Genomic DNA, 20,330 nt, shown 5'->3' with positions numbered 1-20,330 from the left:
GTATCTTACCACTGCAGCTGGAACTTGATGCATTTTTGCGGCAGGGGTTCCTGGGCGTGGGTAAAATTGATTAATAAATAAGCTCGGAAACCTGTACTGTTCCACAAGTTTCATTGTTTCTTGAAAATCTTCATCTGTCTCTCCTGGAAAACCACAGATGATGTCTGTAGCGATTGTTATTCCAGGCACTCTGTAAAGAAAGTATAAAGAAACATTAAACTTAGGACATGTAACTCTTATTCCCTTAAAAGCTAGTTTAAGGGAATAGACTTGTAACTCTTCAACTTTATCTACAGAAACCGAGACCTAAAATTATATTTGGAAAAAAAAAAAAAAAAAAAAAAGAGAGAGATTTTAATATTATTGCTTGGTAATCAAAAATGCATTTGGTACTCAGCCGAGAGCACAAGCAATAGAAGAAAGACATTGCACCAAATATTGGATCAGTATTATGACACATGAGTGAAAACATCTGGAGTACTTCCTCCTTCATCAGAAATTATAGGTGATCAGCAGAGCTTGCAATTTTCTTTAATTCTGATTACTTAATGCACAACGTTTATAACTTCTCAGACTTAGCCACTAGAACTTAAAACACTGCTCTCAAAGGAAGAGTCTCCCCCTAAAGAAGGGATTGGCATCCCCAATCATGGAGCCTAGCAATTTTGAACAAAAATGGCTTTGGAGCCAATAAGGCAACTTTTAGTCATGATTTAATTTTTAACTCAGTACTCCATAAAAGCAGGCGATTCCTTACTTTAAAAGGAAAACAAAATATTTAAGTTTACAAATGCACAGGCACTGAACTGCCCCTATTTAGCAAGGTCAACATTTTCTAACTGTTCCCCTTGGACTGAATATACAGAACCCTTAAGCACATGGCCCAGAAAAATGACTCCTTCAACCATGAGATTACTGCATGGTATTTACAGAGCGCTGTATGGGACCCAGGAGATATCAACTCAGTTTTCCAAGTCTGACACTAGCCAGCTGGATGACCACTGCCTTACGAGAAGCTGGGAAACCACAGCATCACTCGGTATCTCAGCCTGCTTGTTTGCAAAGTGGGAATAAGGACTAACCTCTTCTGCTGAGAGGCAGAAGCGTATAGTGCTCGAAAGTGCTCACAGTGCTCCCTGCTGACATACACATGGCCTTGTCTACAACAGAGTTGATTTCTGGACAGTAACAATGATAAACTGGAGAAAATATGATTTATTAGGAAAGGCAAGAACCCTATAAAGATACTGGTGGTATCTGACTAAAAGTTGGTCCTGTTTCAAGTGGCAGGAACAGATGAGATGACTTCTAGCGGTCCCTTTAAATGTGAATAGCTCTACAGTTTTAAGTAGGCTATAGCAAGGGAACATCTGAGATTAATTTTCTTAGGGGTGAAGGGCATAAAGACTGCTGCCACAGGAAGCAAAGCTCATGCCTGAGCTTAAGAAGGGGTGTCAAAGCCTTTTTCCAACCTAAAGAAAGGGATGGAAGGCTTCTCTTTCCTTCATCTGGGCAAGTGACAGCAGAATTGTAAATACAAAAGTATCTAGTCTAAATGACATTTATAAAGCACCTGAATGGCCAAAGAGAACTACCTTTTCTTATTAGACGGTATATCAACATAGAAAAAATCATGCAGTGGTTACAGTGGGCTGATTGGCAATAGCCAACAAAAACCACCTTCCTGCAACAATGAAGTCTACTGGAACAGGAGAATTTGTTGACAAAAGACACAAGAAAGGGGAAGAGAATATTTTTCTTAGTAATTTGATTATGTGAAATCTTAGAGTGTGCACAGCTTAGATTCACTACAGTGGCCTTAGTACAAACAGTGAAGGGGGGTAAATATCGTCTGAGACTATTTTTTTAACTTAAAAGAACACAATTTTTTATGTAAGTACTGGCAATAAGCTTATATTGAAACAAAAGTCTCCTTTTTACGTCTGTATATATAGTTAGCCACACAGGAATTTATTAGGCACTGTATTGTTAAAATCTTCTTTTACCTTTTCCTAATGAAAAATCCTCACAAAAGAAACCAACAAAATTATTTCAATTCTATTTGAGTTCAGAAATTCAGACTCAAGCATTTGAGATTTAAGTTGAAATATGCAATTTGAATGCCAAATCAAAAATGTATAATAGTGGACATTTTCAAGGAGTAAGTCCAATAATTGTAAGTGGGAAACAAGATAAATATTACACAGAACAGCAAAAATCCCCAAACTGTTGGTTAAACCACCTCAGTTGCCATTAGATTCTTAAGACTGAAACACCGCAAGATATAAGGTTCTGCTTGATATCAAGTGACAACAAAATTCATTGGATTTATGGACTGAAGGAACAGAGGTTGCATTCTGCAACATGATTTTCTTCACATCATGAATGTTTTGTGCAGTAATGGTAAGCTTGTAGAAGAAAAAATACATTACTTCATAAATCAGTATCATGTAACATCAGCTGCCATTTCTCAGAATATGAGCAGAACATTCATTACATTTGACAAAACCATTATAATGAAGTTATTTTAACCATTTTAATGACACTATCGGCAACAGTCAAAGCATTTATTACCAATGGTAGTAGTAATGCCATCCTTTATAAAGGTTTGGTTGTTTCTATAGCAACATGAATTATAAGGTCCAATCAAGCTAGATACAATAAAATATGCTCTTTTTCTCCATAACACCAGTTGTCACTCAGTTAAAAGGAAATTACATATTTTAAAAATTCATAAACTGTACAAATGTCTGAACTCCATTTGGTGATAAGGTGTTAATTATCTTAGTAATTAGATTTCTCTCTGGATGGAATTATTACACACAAAGAAAAGCTAGGGTATGAAAAGAGAGTAAGGACCATGGTGTATTCAGCAACAGCAATTAATTACAGTTCAATCCTGTACGCCTGCCCAAAATATGACATTGCATTGTACATTTTAATACCACTGTTGATTATACCATTGAAAAAGTTTTCAAAGGGGGAAAAAAAGCATATGAGATTCCACTCAGAATAAAAAAACAGTTACTGACAAAAATCAAGCTCTTACCCATTCTCTAAGCATTCATGAACAAAAAATAAGTGGAATTAGTTCCACACACACAAAGCATCATTCCTTAATGAAAGGAATGATTAAGACAGACAGACATAATTGTGGAAAAACATAAAACATATCCATTTGAAAATTAAGGCTACCTTTGCTCTGGCAGTCTGAAACAAAGCAGAACTAAGTTCTTTACTGAGTAGACTCAGATGATCTTCAAAGAATTGTCCCAGCTATGAACTATGATGCAAAATTACACAAGAACCAATCTGTTGTGCAACAGTCAATATTAAACTGTGTTTTTTTTTTCAAATTAAATGCAGTTTATCTATTCTGAAGTAAACAAAGAAAAAAATGCTGAACACCCCCTGTAAGCATTTTGTAACATTTACTACATAAATGCATTTAGAGTAAGTCTCAAAAAATTCACTTGCAGCAAATTTTTTCCAGGGTCAGTAAAGAACTGTACCACATTGTTTAGTGAATCAAGAATACAGTGATCCTTATGAAACATAAACTGTTTTTTTTTAAAAAGCAGAAAGTTGCTTCAAGCATACAGAAGGCTGGATGCTCCTTACAGCCTAGCTAATGGAGTTGGTCAGTCTGTTTCAATACTTCTGAGCAAAGAACAACTTAAACTTTGCTTTTAAAACCCTCATAATCCTGACAAATGCCTAGAAAGATTACATGTAATCATTTTATCTGGCAATCACAAGCCTTGCAAGATTTTTTAGTTGACTCTCAATTGGAACATTTTACAATAAAATTGTGGAATTTCAGAAAAATGTGAATTTGAGGAATAATTAATGCCACCTATAAGAAAACACAGTCCTAATAGTCAGGGTTCTTCATCATGTTCTATTCTTTCTGTCCCTCCACATAGATAAGTCCTTTCCACCTACTCAGGCAAATTTATGATCTATCACAAATCACCATCACTTTTCACAGTTCTGACTATCCAAAAGGGAGCAAGTACTTCATCTTACTGGAGAATACATTTTAGTGTGGTGTTGTAAAGGACCATCAGAATGATCTGTCTGAAATAGAGGTGATCATAAACAAGTGCTGATATGTCATATACCCAAAACCTCACAGAAAGGAGGAGCAAACGTGTCAGAAAGGACAAGGAAATACAACGCCTTAACCTCTATCTGAAGCCAAACCCTCATGGGTCAGAAAAAAATACCTGTTCTACCTCCCAGAGGAGTGGCTGATGCCTGGGAGTAAAGTCTATGAGCATGATAGAGGTTGCTGCTGCCATGAGCATTGCCTCCTCACAGCTCACAGGTATCTTAGTTAGCTCCAACCAACTCCAGAAGAATCAATGAGACTCAGACAAGCTGTGTGCTACGACAGCTACATAGTTCCTGAAGCTCTGCTATCTCAGGTACCTCTCTCTGTTGCATATTGCTAAGAAGCAGGCAGCATAGACATACCCTCATAGTGACAAGCTTCCTGCTCTTTTCTGCCTGGGGGACTTGGTTGCTGATGTTAGAGAAAACAGAAACCAGACTAGAAGTAACAGAAAAGTATAGCAGTATAGCAGCTATAACAGTGACAGTTACCACAGAGCAGTTCACCAAAAGAGGAAAGTTAGAGAATTCTTGATGGAATTTAAGTTGGGAATAAAATGTGAAACAAAATCCCTGATGGATTGATATAGGAAAGAGAAAAGTGTCAAGCTGACTAAAATCAAACAGTAAAAAAAAAACAAACTGTTTTCACAGAGGAAGATGTCTACGAAAGCAAGCAGCAGAAGTGTGAAACTTGCTTGACTCAGGTATTACATGAATCATTTTATGTCATGCTAGCTACAGAAAACGTTTCCTTTAGTAATAACCATTGCAAACCAAATGCATGCTCAGGTAAGAAATTATGTAAAGAAAAAGGTGCTAAAAGGCAATTCATCACCTTCACCTTCTCAAGTGACCACCTGAAATTCTTTAGCGTGATTACAGTTTCTTCTCTCTTCCCTTTCAGCAACTAACATTGAAATCCAGCAATGACCTAAAGGCACCAACTGGTTCTTAACCAAGATCCCTCACTCCTTCCAGTATAACAAAATACTGGATTAGAATAAATAGCTATATGAATTAATTTAAAACACTGTATGTTCTTAGAGAAAGATAAAGAACTATCTAGGAAACCTAGAGTAACTAATGTCAAAAAAAAAAAAAAAAAGTGATGGCCTAGCAACTTCTCAATTCATAAATTAGAAATTCAAACTGAAAAAAATGTTGGGAGGAAAAAGATGAATCCTTTAGACATCAACCCAGTCTTCTCTGAAGAAGAACCTTTATGCAATATGTGCCCCTTTAGGGAACCTGCAGGTGAAATTCAGGTAATGTATTAAATAATTCGAAGGTGTCTGGGAGTTAGTCTTTGAAACATATTTTCAGAATTCAACATACATCTAAATGTGCCATTTTGTGTCGGAGCTGAGGGAGATGGTTGCATCTTCCCCATGACCTCACAATCCTCTGGAAGCCCTTTTCTTCCTTTCTTTTTTCTCTAAAGGACTAGTCTTGCAGGATTTCTGACAAACTTGTATGGCTCCCTGAGTAGTCCTACAAGCTGGAAATAGCAGAAGGGAAACAGACTGTTCAGCTGGAACTGCTGCTTCTCTCAAATGCTCGTAATAACAAGACACCTCACCCTGCATCACTCTTGACTCTACGGAGATTAACCTGCGAATTAAGCCATGGAAAGCTCCCCACACCTTCAGAAAGGGATTCAGCCTACCTCTGATCTGAAACCTTCCTGCACCTCTCTCTCTCTTTCCCTTTCTCTCTCTCCAGAGACTGTGAGTTCTGCACAGCACAGTGTACTCCTAATTTAAGCATCTGGAGCTCACAGAGTAAACCTGAACACAATTTCTGATGGAGGGGGCTTTCCATCTTTTTATGATTTACCCCAAATTATGCAGTGGATATACAGACTTCTAATGGATATCCAACAGCAATGTTTTTCTTAGTAATCTTTTCCATGTGCTTTTCAAACTAGTCTAGGATGTACAAGTCCAAAACCTTCAAGGGAGAAAAAAAAGAGACCTTTAAAATCCTCGTATCAGTTGCTCAACTGATTACACATGCAGTGAAACTGGAAAGCCCCTCAGTTCAATGGCAATAGACATTTCATTAATGTTTCTGTGTGAAGCCTTTTGAATGATAAGAGACTGTGCCTTATGGCTAGATAGAAACCATAATTTGGTAAGGCTAATTATCGAAATTCAGCTATATATATATAGCATGAACATTAAGACTTGAAAAACTGATGTAAGAAAACAAGCAATACTATCAAGTTCATCATACAACTCAGATTATTCATTCCCTTATAAATTCTATTTAATGCTGCCATTTCCTTTTCCAGTGTTACTCTAGACACTTAATGACACCACAGAAAACATCAAGACAAAGTAAGGGAGATCAGAACACCACTTCTCAATAAAGATTTTTAAAGTAATTCTATAAAGCTTAGCAATAGAAGTAAAAATGGCAAGGTGGGACAGATGTTTCACAGACAGCAAATACAATTGTAGTACAGTATAAAAGAATACAGAGATAGCAAGATAGTGCAATGAACACGGCCAAGGAGTAAGATCTCAATAAAATAAACATAAATAGTATAAAAGTAGCATCCACCTCTGCTCTTCAGTGTTTAGTATTAGTATCTTTGACTTCAAGCGTTGTTTAATTTTGAGGGACCTTATGTTTGCTTCTATAAAACTGTTCTAGACCTAGCAAATTGAAAAGATCGATTTACCACATTTTGATTGAATTTTTACAAAATGTGCAATAACCTGTACTTAAAAAAAGGTATACTACATCCAGTAGTGTCAAATACAATCACATACCAAAAGAAATTGGTGAAAGCTTTGGACTCATTCTCTAAAAAAGAAAGCTGCTAATATTCAGTGCAAGAAAAATTAGAAATCTATTTAATAAACTAGCATGCTTAAACTTCATTATTTTAAAACTGTGTTGCTTATTAGTTATTCAGACCTTCTATTTTGATACCTTTTAGCAAATTTAGACCTGTTTATGGTGTGCATATTTCTATTAAATACAAGAGCATGAGATTCCACACAGGTAGGACACCTGCCAGCATCTTTCATTCATGCTAGTGTTCCTGCTGCAAAGCAATTATAGCAATTCAAATAGTTTAAAATGTTGTCTGTTATAGCCTAACACAACTCCAGGTTGCCTCACAAATCAGTTTTCCTTCATCTCACAGTTTGCCTGCACCAAAGTGAAGATATCATGCCCCTACTCTTCAACAATTAAAACAAAGAATTGAACAAAGAGCACTACTCTTCAACAATTAAAACAATTAGAAGACATTTCTTCTCAGAAAGAGCAGTCAGGCATTGGAATGGGTTGCTCATGGAAGTGGTGAAGTCACCGTCCCCAGCAGTGTTCAAGGAAAGGTTGGATCTGGTGCTCAGGGACATGGTTTAGTGGGTGACATTGGTAGTAGGGGGATGGTTGGACCAGATGATCTTGAAGGTCTTTTCCAACCTTAATTTTTCTATGATTCTATGATTCTGTATCTTTCTGTTACTGTTTGTAACAGTCTACAGTGGGTTAATTTACAAGTAGATTCACTAGTTTACTTTTACTTAACTATTAAAACACTGCATATTAGCTAACATTTCAGTAAGTTATATTTTGTATATGTGTGTAAAATGCATAATCTTAATACTTTTTTTTAAAAACTGTTTTCGCAGCTTGGATCCTATCTCTATGAAACTGATTCCTCAGACACAACAAATCAGACAAAGAAACTGTAATGCCATATTGTATTTATGTTGTTATTTTTCAATCAAACAAACAAGCAAACAAACAAAACAAAAAAAAAAAAGAAAAAGAAAACAGACAAAACCCAGTCATGACCACAGAGCAATGCATTTCTTAGGAGCATGCTTGCAGATTTCCCTGAAGAAGGGTATATATGCATATACACACATGGGAGAATAATTGGCAGGACTGTAAATACTACCACTTAATTCAGAGGTGATTCATAGCGAAAAACTTCAGATTTCAAGGGTAGCAGACACTGCATTATTAAGGCCAGCCTTACAGCTAGAGAATCACTGTATAAATTCCAGTTTTTGCATTCTACGTTTCACAGAGCACTGAAGGCAGCTTCTGTGGCAGTTCCCCCAGGGAGCACATTGCACCTGAGCTTTGTGATCTGCAGCAACTCCAAACTGATTTGCAAATGCAGCTTAAGGGGTTGTTTTTAAACTTCGGAGTCATTAATCGTTTTGACGCAAGTCACATTGGAAAGGCAGCAGAACAGGACATGTGATCAAGACATACTGAGAGCAATAATATCTGTTTTCTATGACTGTTCTTCACCAAGCCCACCTCCTGCCCCCAGAAGAGCTCATTCAGAAGCTGGGCTGAGGGACACCATGAGTCCAGAACTGAACCTGAGAAGGTACAGGCAGGGAGGACCCGTGCAAGCAGGGCCTTGGTTTCTCCTTGTTGCTGGTGAATAGTGACCTAGATAAAAAGCGTATTTCATAACTACCATGGTTCACTGCCTGAAAAAGTGTACACAATTTTACTCTCTTTAAACAATTATAGTGAGCATTGCTAGAATTCCTATCAGATGCAGTCAAAATGTTTCGTAAGAAACTTCCCATTATCAATTTCGTACAAAAACAAACCAAACGAAACCCTCCAAGTTAAGGCTTGGACTAACTTTATTCAGCTATAAGGTGTTCTACTCTTCCCATACAAATGAAACATTTTACAAAACTTCATTACAGATTTATAACTTCAGATCATTATTGTTTTATGATTAAAAAACGAACGACTTAAGACAAAAAGCTCAACATCCTTAAACTTCATTTCCATTCAATCTCTAATAAATACCATCTGCTGTGTACTTTAGGGATATAATACCCGTCAAAAACTCAGCCGTATTATGAGAACCGGCACCAAGTTGATCTGAAATGCATATTTGAACAGATGTGTTTAAATTACATCTCTCCATCTATCCACATGCATAAATTCAGAACAAGCATGTGTTGATTTAAAATGCATAAAAAAGGGATTTGGGGATGCATCAAAAGTGAACAGCATCTCAATGGATCAAGGCTCACATTACTAAAGGTCATTACTAAAAATAAAGTTTGAATTTATTAAGGGTTGCACCAGGGAACTGTTCTTGGGAACTGACTTAATGTTTTCTGCACTAAAGCAGCCATTGAAATTACACTAATTTTCTATGACCCTTCACTGTTTAACATTAGAGCTGTCAGGCATGGTCAGAAATAATAGGATCTCGGTCACGAGTAGCTGAGAACACTGTATACTTTTTCTCAGCCTGACACAATGCTTATCACCAACACCAAATGTCTTGGGCTCTGAGGACAATCCATGTCTGCTTCAGTGACAGACATTTAGCTTTTCACTCTGACACAGAAATCAGGCATACAAAACAAAATGATTAACATGCCTTTTTGGCATGATGAAATCAAACGAAAAAACTGCAAGCTGTGCTCCATTAACAAATGCTAATAAAAGAAGAAAAATCTTTCTGAACTTTTTCCCCCTCCCTCTATCCTATAAATGGTTCGGGGACTTTGAAGATAAGCCAGATCAGATCAAAGGTCCATCTAAGCCCAATACTCTGCTACTAGCAATGGCCAGCAGCAGAAGCCTGGGGCTTTAAGCGTGCAGGATGTATGGATCCCCAGAATCCCTTCCTCCTCCCAACAACTGCATTTTGTCAACGAGGTGGTTTTATAATCCGTAGCCTGTGATGGACTTCTTTTTCATTAACTTGTCCAGCCTGTCCTTGAATCCCAAACCTTCCATACCGTAAATGCTTGCTGCAAGAAAAACCAACTGTTCTGAGCCTGCCACTTGCTAAATCTATTTGATGCCCCCTAATTCTTACACTGGAAGAAACAAGTAACAACTCTATTCACTTTCTCAGCACTTATTCACAATTTTATTGACCTCTGTTCTAGTCCCTCTCAGTTACTGCTTTCCTAGACTGAAGAGTCCTTAATTTCCTTTGTGTGATAGACCTTATACCTCTGATAACTTCCATTAGTCTTCACAGTAATATTTCCCATTGTAACATGCCCTTTTTGAGAGGGGTGTTGACAACGTTCAGCAATACAGGAACAACAACATAAAAATCTCTGAAAGTTTTTCTAGAATTAAGATAAATGATCTATTTTTTTCCTTTTTTCTTTCAGGTGTTTCATTCAGGTGTTTCATTTGTTTTCTAGTAAGCAGGTGGCAAAAGGTAAAAACCTTACACAAGGCAAGGGACAAGAGAGAAAGGCCAATGAGAGTGGTTTATTTGCAAGTAAAATGCAAGTATGGAATTGATAAACATTCCATACCTAGAGGAAAAATTACACCTCAAACTTCATTGAAATACACTACCTTTAAGACAGACATGTTCCAAAACATGCTTTGAGAGCAGAGTCTACAACAGAGAGAGCACACTAAAAATTCCTTGCCAGTACGATCTGTGTTAAAATTCAGGAAAAGAGGACTCACTCTACAGCTAGGTACCATGGAAAAACTGCCAAAAAGAATATGAAGAAAATAAATTATTTCCTCCACTGTGATACAAACACCATGCCGAGTCCCATTCTGGTTGCTTCATGGGAGAAGCCCAGGGTTACCAGCCTATCTAAATCTTCTTCAAATCAATACCAGCCTTTGCCTCTTTCTGAGCTATTACTGAAGAGAAATTCAAAAAACCATAACTGTCATTAAAAGAGACTGACTGATGAACATACTACAAAAATAAAGCTGAGCACAGTCTCTGAAAAAGGACTGTGCAGCTGACTTCAGCTGGATATTAAACAGCTGGGGAGCAACAGCCCTCTCCTTAATTAAATTACTTCCCCCTAAGGCATGAATCTGATGGAAGTGACTAGCTTTTTGCAGAAGTGCATTGGCTAGGTGTAGTTTTACAAAATAATTAACTGAGAATTGGCAACAGAAAGGTCAAGCAGGTTTCAAAGACAGGCCAAAGTCAGCAACATGGGGTGGGGAGAACAGAATTCATCGATGGAGTAGTAGTATAACAACTTGGAAGACTTTAACAGGGAATTTAAGATCTTCATTTGAATCAGAATCACCAATGGACAAAGGAAGAAAATTAAGAATTAAAATTGCCATTGGGCCAGATGTTTTATTCCAAGATTTTGGTTCAAGATCATTTATATTAAGAACTACTGCAGCACAGGGAAACACAGAAGAATGGCTTCTGGCAAGACAAACATTGAAGCAAAGCCGATTTTGAGGAAAACATACTCAGCTCAAAAGAGTTACCCAAAACAGCTGACAGATTTAGTGAGACAATTCTCTCACATCACAAGCTACAAAAACAATTTGGCTTTATTTTTTTCCCCTATTACTTTGTGAGAAATCATCACATGAAATGTTTTCCACTTGCAAATATCTACATGGGAAGGATCAAGGTTGTGAAGGGAAGAGCAGTTAACAACACACACACAATATTTGCTAAATTTAATACAATCTTCACTCCATTTTTAAAGTACCCAATGAATATAACTTATACCACACCAGGCCATCACCGAAAACACAGCTGCTTATGTGCTACATACTTAGCAAGAAAGTACTTAGAAAATGTGTTGTTAAAATTAAATATCAGAACCACAGATTTAAGAGAGAGAGATAGACCGGATGGCTGGCCTGGGCAAGGTTTTAACAGCTGTTAGCAGTTTTCCTGAATGCTAGCCAAAGAAATTTAAAACACAATTTATGCACTCTTACTGTAACTAAAAAACACAGCAGTTTTACACCAGGCAGTTGCTGCTGTGCATTGTTATCTATTAAATTTTCAGAGTCAGCATCACAGAATCATAGAATCGCCTGGGTTGAAAAGGACCTTAAAGATCATCTAGTTTCAACCCCCCTGCTCTGGGCAGGGTTGCCCACCACAAGAGCAGGCTGCCCAGAGCCACATCCAGCCTGGCCTTGAATGCCTCCAGGGATGGGGCATCCACAAATGCTAGTGGTCTGATTTTCAGAGCTGCTATCATCCACTTACAAGTGTAGGGCATTACTACCTCTGAAGACAACAGGCTTCAAGTGTCTAAATGTGGGAACAAATGCTAGTGGTGTATAAAGTTTATATGATATTTGAGAGGAAATATTTTGAAATTAAGGAAAGAATAGAAAAGTATCAGAACAGAACTTTGGATAAACTATTTTGAATAGCAATGTTTGTAGCTACAAAGTTAATACTGGTGCCCCAGTTAGCTTTCAGGACTAACATCTACATAGAGAATGTAGGGGGGCAATGTTTCTGGATAGACTTGAGATTTATGGCTATGTAACAATGAAGATCTGGTAGATCGACTTTTTTTTTTTTTTTTTTTTTAACTATCACTGCTCTAACACTTTTTCTTCCTTAAAAAGCAGTATTTGCATATGACCATATGGAAAACGGTTGTATAGGGAATTACTACTTCTGTGAGCAGCATAAAATACTAATTTGTACAATAAAAAATACATTTCTCAGTACTATGTGTCAGTGTAGCATTTGGTTCAAAATCCCACATATATACCCCCTTCACCTTTCTTCTGTAATGTAAACTCAACATTTTCCAGTTTTTCTCCATGCTACTTTGGCAAAGGCAACAATTTGGTCTTAAAATTTCAGAATCAAGTGTGACATGAGCATCACAATGTGCTCGAAACACAACTGCATATAGCTTTGGAATTAAATTTTCTGAGATAACATTTCAGACTCGGATACAATGCTATTTCCTCATTAAGTCAAAACCCATGAGTTTAACTTCAAAGAAATCCAGTGTGCTTTACTAATGAAAGTGTGATAAGATAATGTAAATTATGTTTCCAATCAACAAAATACAATATAACTTGAATCACAGAGAATTTACCTTGTAACAAGTAGTTTAAAGAAGCTATGAAGCAAATTGTCCAAAGTAAGCCTGTGCAAAGAATTATTCATTCATGCAAAAAATAACTGGAATGATATACTGAAAGAACTAAGTTAATGGGTATCACTGGAGTGATAGTACACAATAAACACTGTCCACAGACCACTATCTTATCTCATTCATGATATGCTCTGATAGCATGCTGTGATTTTTTTGAAATTCGATAATATCAAACTTTATTAGCAAACACAGTTCAATAAACCAGTTGGAAGAATAAGAAAAGAACATGTAAGAAATAAAAAGAATTTTCACTAACATAAGATATAGCGGAAATTGTTTTAAATTTTCACTTATGGCGATTAAGAGGGAGAAAGGTAAAACTGTAGCAATTTCTTAAAATTGTACTTAAGGTGGATGAACATAACAGCAATTACGTAAAAATATTTTCTTTTTGTTAGAGCTTGTTTGCTGGGTCACACTCTAAATCAGCAAGACAATCTAAGATAATAACAATAAAAATGTTTTTATATGCAAGTTCTAGAGAGTTCAACACATTGATATTCCTTAGACTTTTTTTCAAAAAAAATATTTTACAATAGAAGTAGAAATAGAAAATTTCCTCAAAACAGTTGTTGTAATTTAGCTGTAAAATACCAAAACAGATCTTGAAGCTAGGTGATATTACAGTTTTCCTGATGCACCTGCGTGCTTGAAACAAGGCCATCTGATCAGTTTCAGAAACACTGGTGCAGTATCTGCAGGAAACAGCATAAAACTTCTCCAAGACGGCTGGGAGGCATGAGAGGAAGCAGTAAAGTAATCCTTCCCTTTTGAGAACTGTCTTCCTCAACATAGATGAGAGACCTTTATTTCCATGCTATGCATGCTATGGTGGCTACAATGAAGAAAGACAGCGTGTCCTACATCAAGACTGGCTAATGCAAATGAACTTGGATTTTACCTCAAACTAGCAGCTTGAGTTTCAAGCTTCTGAGTAGCCTGGAGGCTTAGACTCTAGCTGCTAGACAAAGAAGAAAAAAACCTCCTCTTCACCATCCGTCAAGGCAGTTGACTAACCTGGGTTTGCCAACTGCATGAATAAGATTATTAGTCTTGATCAATATGTCATTAAGCTCAGAAGACCTTTGTTTAATTCTTTCCTAAGAAGAAAGGTGCTTTCACCTTCCAAAAGGTCTCCTGCTACTTGTTCCTGTTTTTGTTGCTGGCATACAGCATCAATCAATGGGATATAACATATCTTGATGTCAGCTGTCTTCAAACACGTGAGCTGAATAGTTTGGCATCACCACATCTTCTACAACCTCCAAACTAGAAATACAAAATGTTATTAAATTTTCCAAGTTGAGAAAATGTCACCAAAGGTTGTTCCTCATTTAGATAGTTTAACAGAAACCAGGGTATTCTATTTGTTGACACCTTGGGTGAAAACGATTGATATCAAGATGAAACTAGTGTTAAATCGGTTTTATTTTTGTAGGCAGTTTCTAAATAACATATTTGTTTCAACACAAGAACAGATTAGGTTTACAAGCATTTGAGATCCATTTACTTTATATTTTTGTGCAGTATTTAGGAGCCCTGCAAACAGAATATTTAGGTAAAATGATGTTGCCAGTCATCCAAAGTAGCTGCTCATTTGAACAAAAGAGAAAATGGAGAAAGGAATACAAAGGAAGGTGCGAAGAAATGGAAAAGAATAACGGAGATAAACTACAAAAGTGGTAGTTAGAATTCTAAGTCCAGACCAGAGACAACGATATTTTTGGTATTGCTTTATGTATCTGTTCACAATAAAATACCATGAAATCACATTAATGGTTATAAATTAATGAATTTTTGAAAGCAGCAAGTACAAAGATAAGTATAGGAAATGAAGCATGCATAATTGAAGACTCCAATTAAGTTTTTTCAAATGTAAAAAAAAAAAAGTAAAAATTAATTAATTAACTAATTAAAATAGATACCACAGCATGTGGTATTTTCCAGTGTTTGCTGTAGAAGCTAGAGTATATAGCTTCAAACCAAATAAAATAGGAAGTTCTTACAATTGATGGTTCTCAACAGGTCTGCAGTAAAAGGGGTCAACTGGGTGGTTGAACACTCATCCAAGTTCTTTTGAAATGGATAGAGTCTTTTTTTGTGTGAATAGAACATGGAAAACACACTTGAAAAACTGAAAAATAGGCTACTGAGATCTAGGAAATAAAGTCTACTGAGACTAGAAAAGGTAGCAGAATGACTATGAGAAGTATCTTTTTTTGTTATCAGGTACACTCAAACAGCAGGGAAGTTCAGACTCTAGAAGACTTCCTTAATTACATACGGATGGCACATGTCAGTAAACTATTAACTTATTTATCAGTTAATAAAACATAATTTTGAGCAAAATATTGTGGCTTCATTGTCCAAATGGTGTGATGGGCTTAATATGCTATGAAGTTGAGGACGCTTGGGTAGAAAAAGCAAAATCACCAGGAAAACAGATTCAAAATACGCTGGTTTGCATTTTAGAAAGATGGCCTCAGATAACCAAGTTCTCAAGCACTTTTTCTTCTTAATGCTTTCCAAACAGTTTCTTTGTCTAGAATTGTAAGTCATCGGTGTAAGTTATTGATACATTCATTCCCTGAATGGTTTTGAAGAACACTTCTAAGTAAACACTCAAAAATGCACATACAGGACATCATAAGGAGTGATTACTAAAGACTTCTTAGCAAATTCAGGAAGAGAAAAAGATGGTACTGGAAATGGAGATGGTTAATTTGTCAGTGATATGTACTAAATGAATTAAAGTTAAAACAATACAAATTTAATAGACACTGTTGCCGCAGGGATGCTTTGACCAATTTCTCTCTGTTCAGTTGAGTGAACTGCCTCACTTTCAATGCTTCATTGAGTTGAAGATGCCTTAGAATTAAAGATAGCATGGTTTACATTGTAGTTACCAGGACAACAATATATTTTGTTATGTTTAAATCTTTAAATAAAATAAACGACTTGTAACTTTTTATAGGTTCAGGGGTCTTTTTTTGAGAGACTCTTACTCGGATAGGTTGTTCATAGCCAAACTCTCAAAGTTATTTAAGCAGTAATCTTGCTGCCTAAAAGCAGGCTCAGAAATTGGACAACCCAAAACATTTCAGACAAATTTAAGAGGAATAGGGCATGTCAACATCAGGGCAGATACGAGTTTACTAGCTTTTGTCCCATGAAAAGCAAAGTTATTCATAAACTCAAATAAATAAATAAAAATCAGAAGCATGGAAAAGACAAATCAAGCCATCTCAGCTATTCAAACAGAAGACTGGAAGGTGAGCAAGTGAAATATTTTGGGCTTATGTGTGCTAGATGTCTACTATTCTGCAGAGAAACAGACACAATTTAAACACACTACCACATTTAAAGAAACAGGATAGCTGGAAAATAAATTGTTTAAAGTTAGCAAACTCACACTGTGGAGAAATGATTACGGAAATCTGATGTTAGCAGTTACCTGCTTTGATCTACCAGTGAACAAATCTACAATCAAATGCAAAAAGAATTGCTACAGAATCAACAATATATTGTTAACACTGAAGAAAAATCAAAGACAAAAATATGATTTATAAAGTATTCAAAGATATGACAACACTCCAATTATGCCACTAAAGCTCTTTGGTATGACTAAAACATTACAATTAGAAGAGATGATGTATGGAAATTGTATTTAGGGAATAAGTTTCAAGGTAAATTTAATAGCAGTGGAAGGAGATGAATTTCATCACATCTAAGGACATATGTATTTTCTGATATATGAGTATGTTGCAATCCATTAAGAGAAAGGGTAACTATCTGTGGGGTATACCACCTTGATTCAAAGCACAACAGTGATATCTGAAGACTAAGAGAAAGAGATTTTCTTGTGTCTTGAAAAGTGATGGTAAGAAAGGAAGTCCTGATACATGAAATCATAAAACCCAAACAGAGTCTTTGGAACTCCCACAGTTAGAACATTAGGCAGGATGAATACTGTTGAAAAGGAAATGAGAATCATCATGGAGCAATGCATCTGCTCAAGAATTGGCTTCAGTCTTATACTGAGGAAAATAATATAATAAATATAATAAAAATAATATTAGGAAATCCCCAAAGAGTTGATAACAGTCAAGAAAAAAGCAATTAAAAAAATAATGAAATTTTGTACAATAGATAGAACAGAATAGAAAACCTTGAGAAACAATTATAAGAGGATGTAAGTGATGTTCTCAGACGAGAATATAAAGTCTTAATAGTTCTGATAAAGAAAAAAATGGGAAATTCTATTACTAAAAAGATAATGATAGACACAGGGAGAAAGTGCATAGTTAGTGAGACTGATGGAGATGAAGCAAATCCCATGTTTGAGGTTCCCAACATTTTAATCTGAGAATCATATTAGGAGTGACCAAATCCTCCCCAGAAGAGGTGCCGACAACACTTTCACTTACTTGTTACTTTTGGAGCAGGCTTAAGCTGCAAAATTAAACTAAACCAACACCAAAAGACCCCCAAAATATTTCAAAAGAATGGAATGAGGTTGTTACATACACTTAATTTTATGAGCCAAAGACCAGTTGGAATGTAATTGTTACTATGATGTCTCCTCATTACAGTTTGCTAAAATGTAACAAATAATTTTATAAAATATGCATACTATGATGAAAAGAGAGCAGAATACAAACATGGAATTGAGCCAATTCAGTGGAAACAGGAGTGTATGCATTCAGACTACATCACTAAAATCAATTTTATCAAATCACGCAAATAAGATGGCCTTTGGGAATCAGTTAAAGAACCTGGGAAGTCTGTTGTGTGCCTCTCAAGCACAACTGCATCTTTTTGGCTATGCATGAGACATGAAGAATCCCTAGGCAGGAAGATGGACTACTCACAACATTGGTGCAAACACTTAAATTCTCAAGCTGAAATCAAGTGCCTTAATTTAACCTGGCAGGACTAGCATGGACACAGCCTTCCTACTTTAAGAAAAACAGAAAATACGGTGTAAAAGGGGATCTAAGGGAAGCAGAAAATTAGGATCATTGAGGAGGAAGCAAGTTGTATCTTGGAGAAATTTTATCTCACCATATAATCATAGACATCAATTCCTGGGCAGTGATCAGAAAAAAATAATTACTGATTAAAAATCTGGCAAAAGAGAAATTTAAGGATTAAGTGAAAAGCAGAAATGAGCATTCATCTGTTATCCAGAGAATATCCATCAACTAATGTAAAGCCACATCTATGTAACAGCATTATAAGAACACATTTTATGTGGGTGAGAGGTACAGACACTTTTAAGTAGAAAAAAAAAAAAAGCTGAATATCTTCAGAAATTATTTACTGGTGTAACCAGAATCATGACTAATAATTGCAGAACAAACTTCCTTAGGTGAAAGACTCACTTTGCATTACCCATGGCAGCCTATAGTGTCTAATAACGGGATCTCAGTATCATGGGCCATGAGTATCTATCAAACTTGCAAAGATACCATTTCCCATAGATAAAACAGTTTTTTGTTATTTGGGTCTTTTTCAAGTCTCGGTAACTTGGTAGAGACTGCATAAGGAGAAGAGAAACTCCTACAGCTGGGGGTTGTTCCTTACCAAAGACCTCAAATTTGGCTTTCTGCGGAGCTAATGTCACTGGAGTACTTGAGAGCGTGGACTGAAAGTGATTTCTTTGACAAAACCCACCATCACCACCAACAAAAATCACACTAAATTCAGGATGTAAATACTCCCGAAGATGTCATTGTGAGTTTCTGACCTAGTTTCAATCATCAGAAAGAAAGGATACTTATATACAGTGTGTTATTCTCTCAGAAAATAAAGGCAGTTTCTTTAGTTATAAAGGAATGTCCACCAGAAAATGGAAATCTATGCTGCATCAGAAATTACATTCTTGTTTAGAAGAAAAAAAAACTCCAGCATGTTAGAGGACAAACCTCATACAAGATCTTGAAAAAATAAAGAATTTATCAAAGTATTAGAAGAGGGTTTGAAGTGAATGTGAAACAAGCTTTTGTGAGAGAGTTAACAAGCAGGATGCACTAACTTAACTACAAGCCAAGAGAAAGTGATAGAACATTTAATTTCTGTGCAAACTTTATTCAAAAGATGGGAGGTTTGTAGCAGCCCCTACAAATGCCACAATAAAAAAACTATAACAAAAAATCTCCAGCCAGTGTTCTTGCATAAACATAGTCAGAGCTCGAATGTATATTTAGTTAAATCAATGAACCAATGTTTTGTTCTACCAAATTAGCTGAACATTTTCCAGGGGAAAAAAATGTTTATTTGCATTATTAATGAAAACATGAAAAGATTATCTCACTTAATGTGATAATTACTGTACTTCACTTTAATACTGTCAAGTAAAGGCTGTATTTTGGGAAAACGTGTTAAAAGGCAGACTTCAGCTTCTGCTATTCTCAAAATGATGAAAGCCTTCAAAAAAAAAAATCAAATAATCTTGCATTCTGTAAAAATGTATGACTAAGTAATCTTAGGAAGCCAATAGGACAAAAACATTTTATGATTCATTACACCATGTAAATCCATTGAATATTTGAGACATGAACCAGTCAGGAATGCAAGTCTTAACACAACCATCAGTCCAACCTTATATCAGATCTGATGACATAAAAAACAGACACTCATACACTCTCTTTGTACAGCACTCTGAAATACTCTGGAAAGTCACTAGCTGTCCTGTTCACCAAAGTGCAAAGCAGGTTGTGATAAACGGCAATAAGAACTTTTTTTTTTTTTTTTTTCTGCAGAAAGGACATGTGCTATGTCATAAATCTATAGTGATCTGGAAAGACAAACGCACGAAAATCCAGATACAATAAAATTACATGATCCGTGAAAGCTTTTGTTTACAGTGTCCACTGGATTTTGAATTAAGCCACATGTGTAAAGTTCTCTCAACATTTTCCATACATCTGTATTTCTTATTTTTATTATGAACATGTAGTGTTGGAACTGCTTCAACTTTTATGAATTGTTTTTATGCCCATAACCCCATTTTTTTCTGTCATTATTGATACATAGTCACCCTGCAGAAAGTTACAAACTAAATCTAATATACAGAAATTTGTTAGAACACTAATTAGCTGGTAAGTACAACCTCTTCCCATTTTTAGAGCAGATTCAGATAGATAATGAATGGAACAACAATTTTGTTTCTAAATCTGCTTGTATTCAGATTTAGGATTGTCCTGCTTATTAGGACAGAGAAAACATATGGAAAATTAAACAGTAAAGCTTAATCTATATTCTGTTTGGATAGTGTGTGCTGAGAGTGGCTAACAATCATTTATAAAAGATTCA

At 36.0% G+C, this 20,330-nt stretch overlaps 1 protein-coding gene across 2 annotated transcripts in view; it reads right to left on the bottom strand.

The window, feature by feature from the left end:
- The window catches only part of CDKAL1 (CDKAL1 threonylcarbamoyladenosine tRNA methylthiotransferase), a 438,076-nt gene that overhangs the window by 110,498 nt on the left and 307,248 nt on the right, over positions 1-20,330 (bottom strand). For both annotated transcript variants that reach the window (XM_080578147.1, XM_080578148.1), the window contains one exon: positions 10-190. In XM_080578147.1, the coding sequence (XP_080434273.1) occupies positions 10-190 (181 nt within the window). The remainder of the gene's footprint in view (positions 1-9; positions 191-20,330) is intronic.

The sequence above is a fragment of the Anser brachyrhynchus genome (genome assembly GCF_964034855.1).
Source record: "Anser brachyrhynchus genome assembly, chromosome: 2".
Classification (NCBI taxonomy): Eukaryota; Metazoa; Chordata; class Aves; order Anseriformes; family Anatidae; genus Anser; species Anser brachyrhynchus.
The sequence above is the reverse complement of the archived record's forward strand: the minus strand, read 5'-3'. Positions and strand labels throughout refer to the sequence as shown.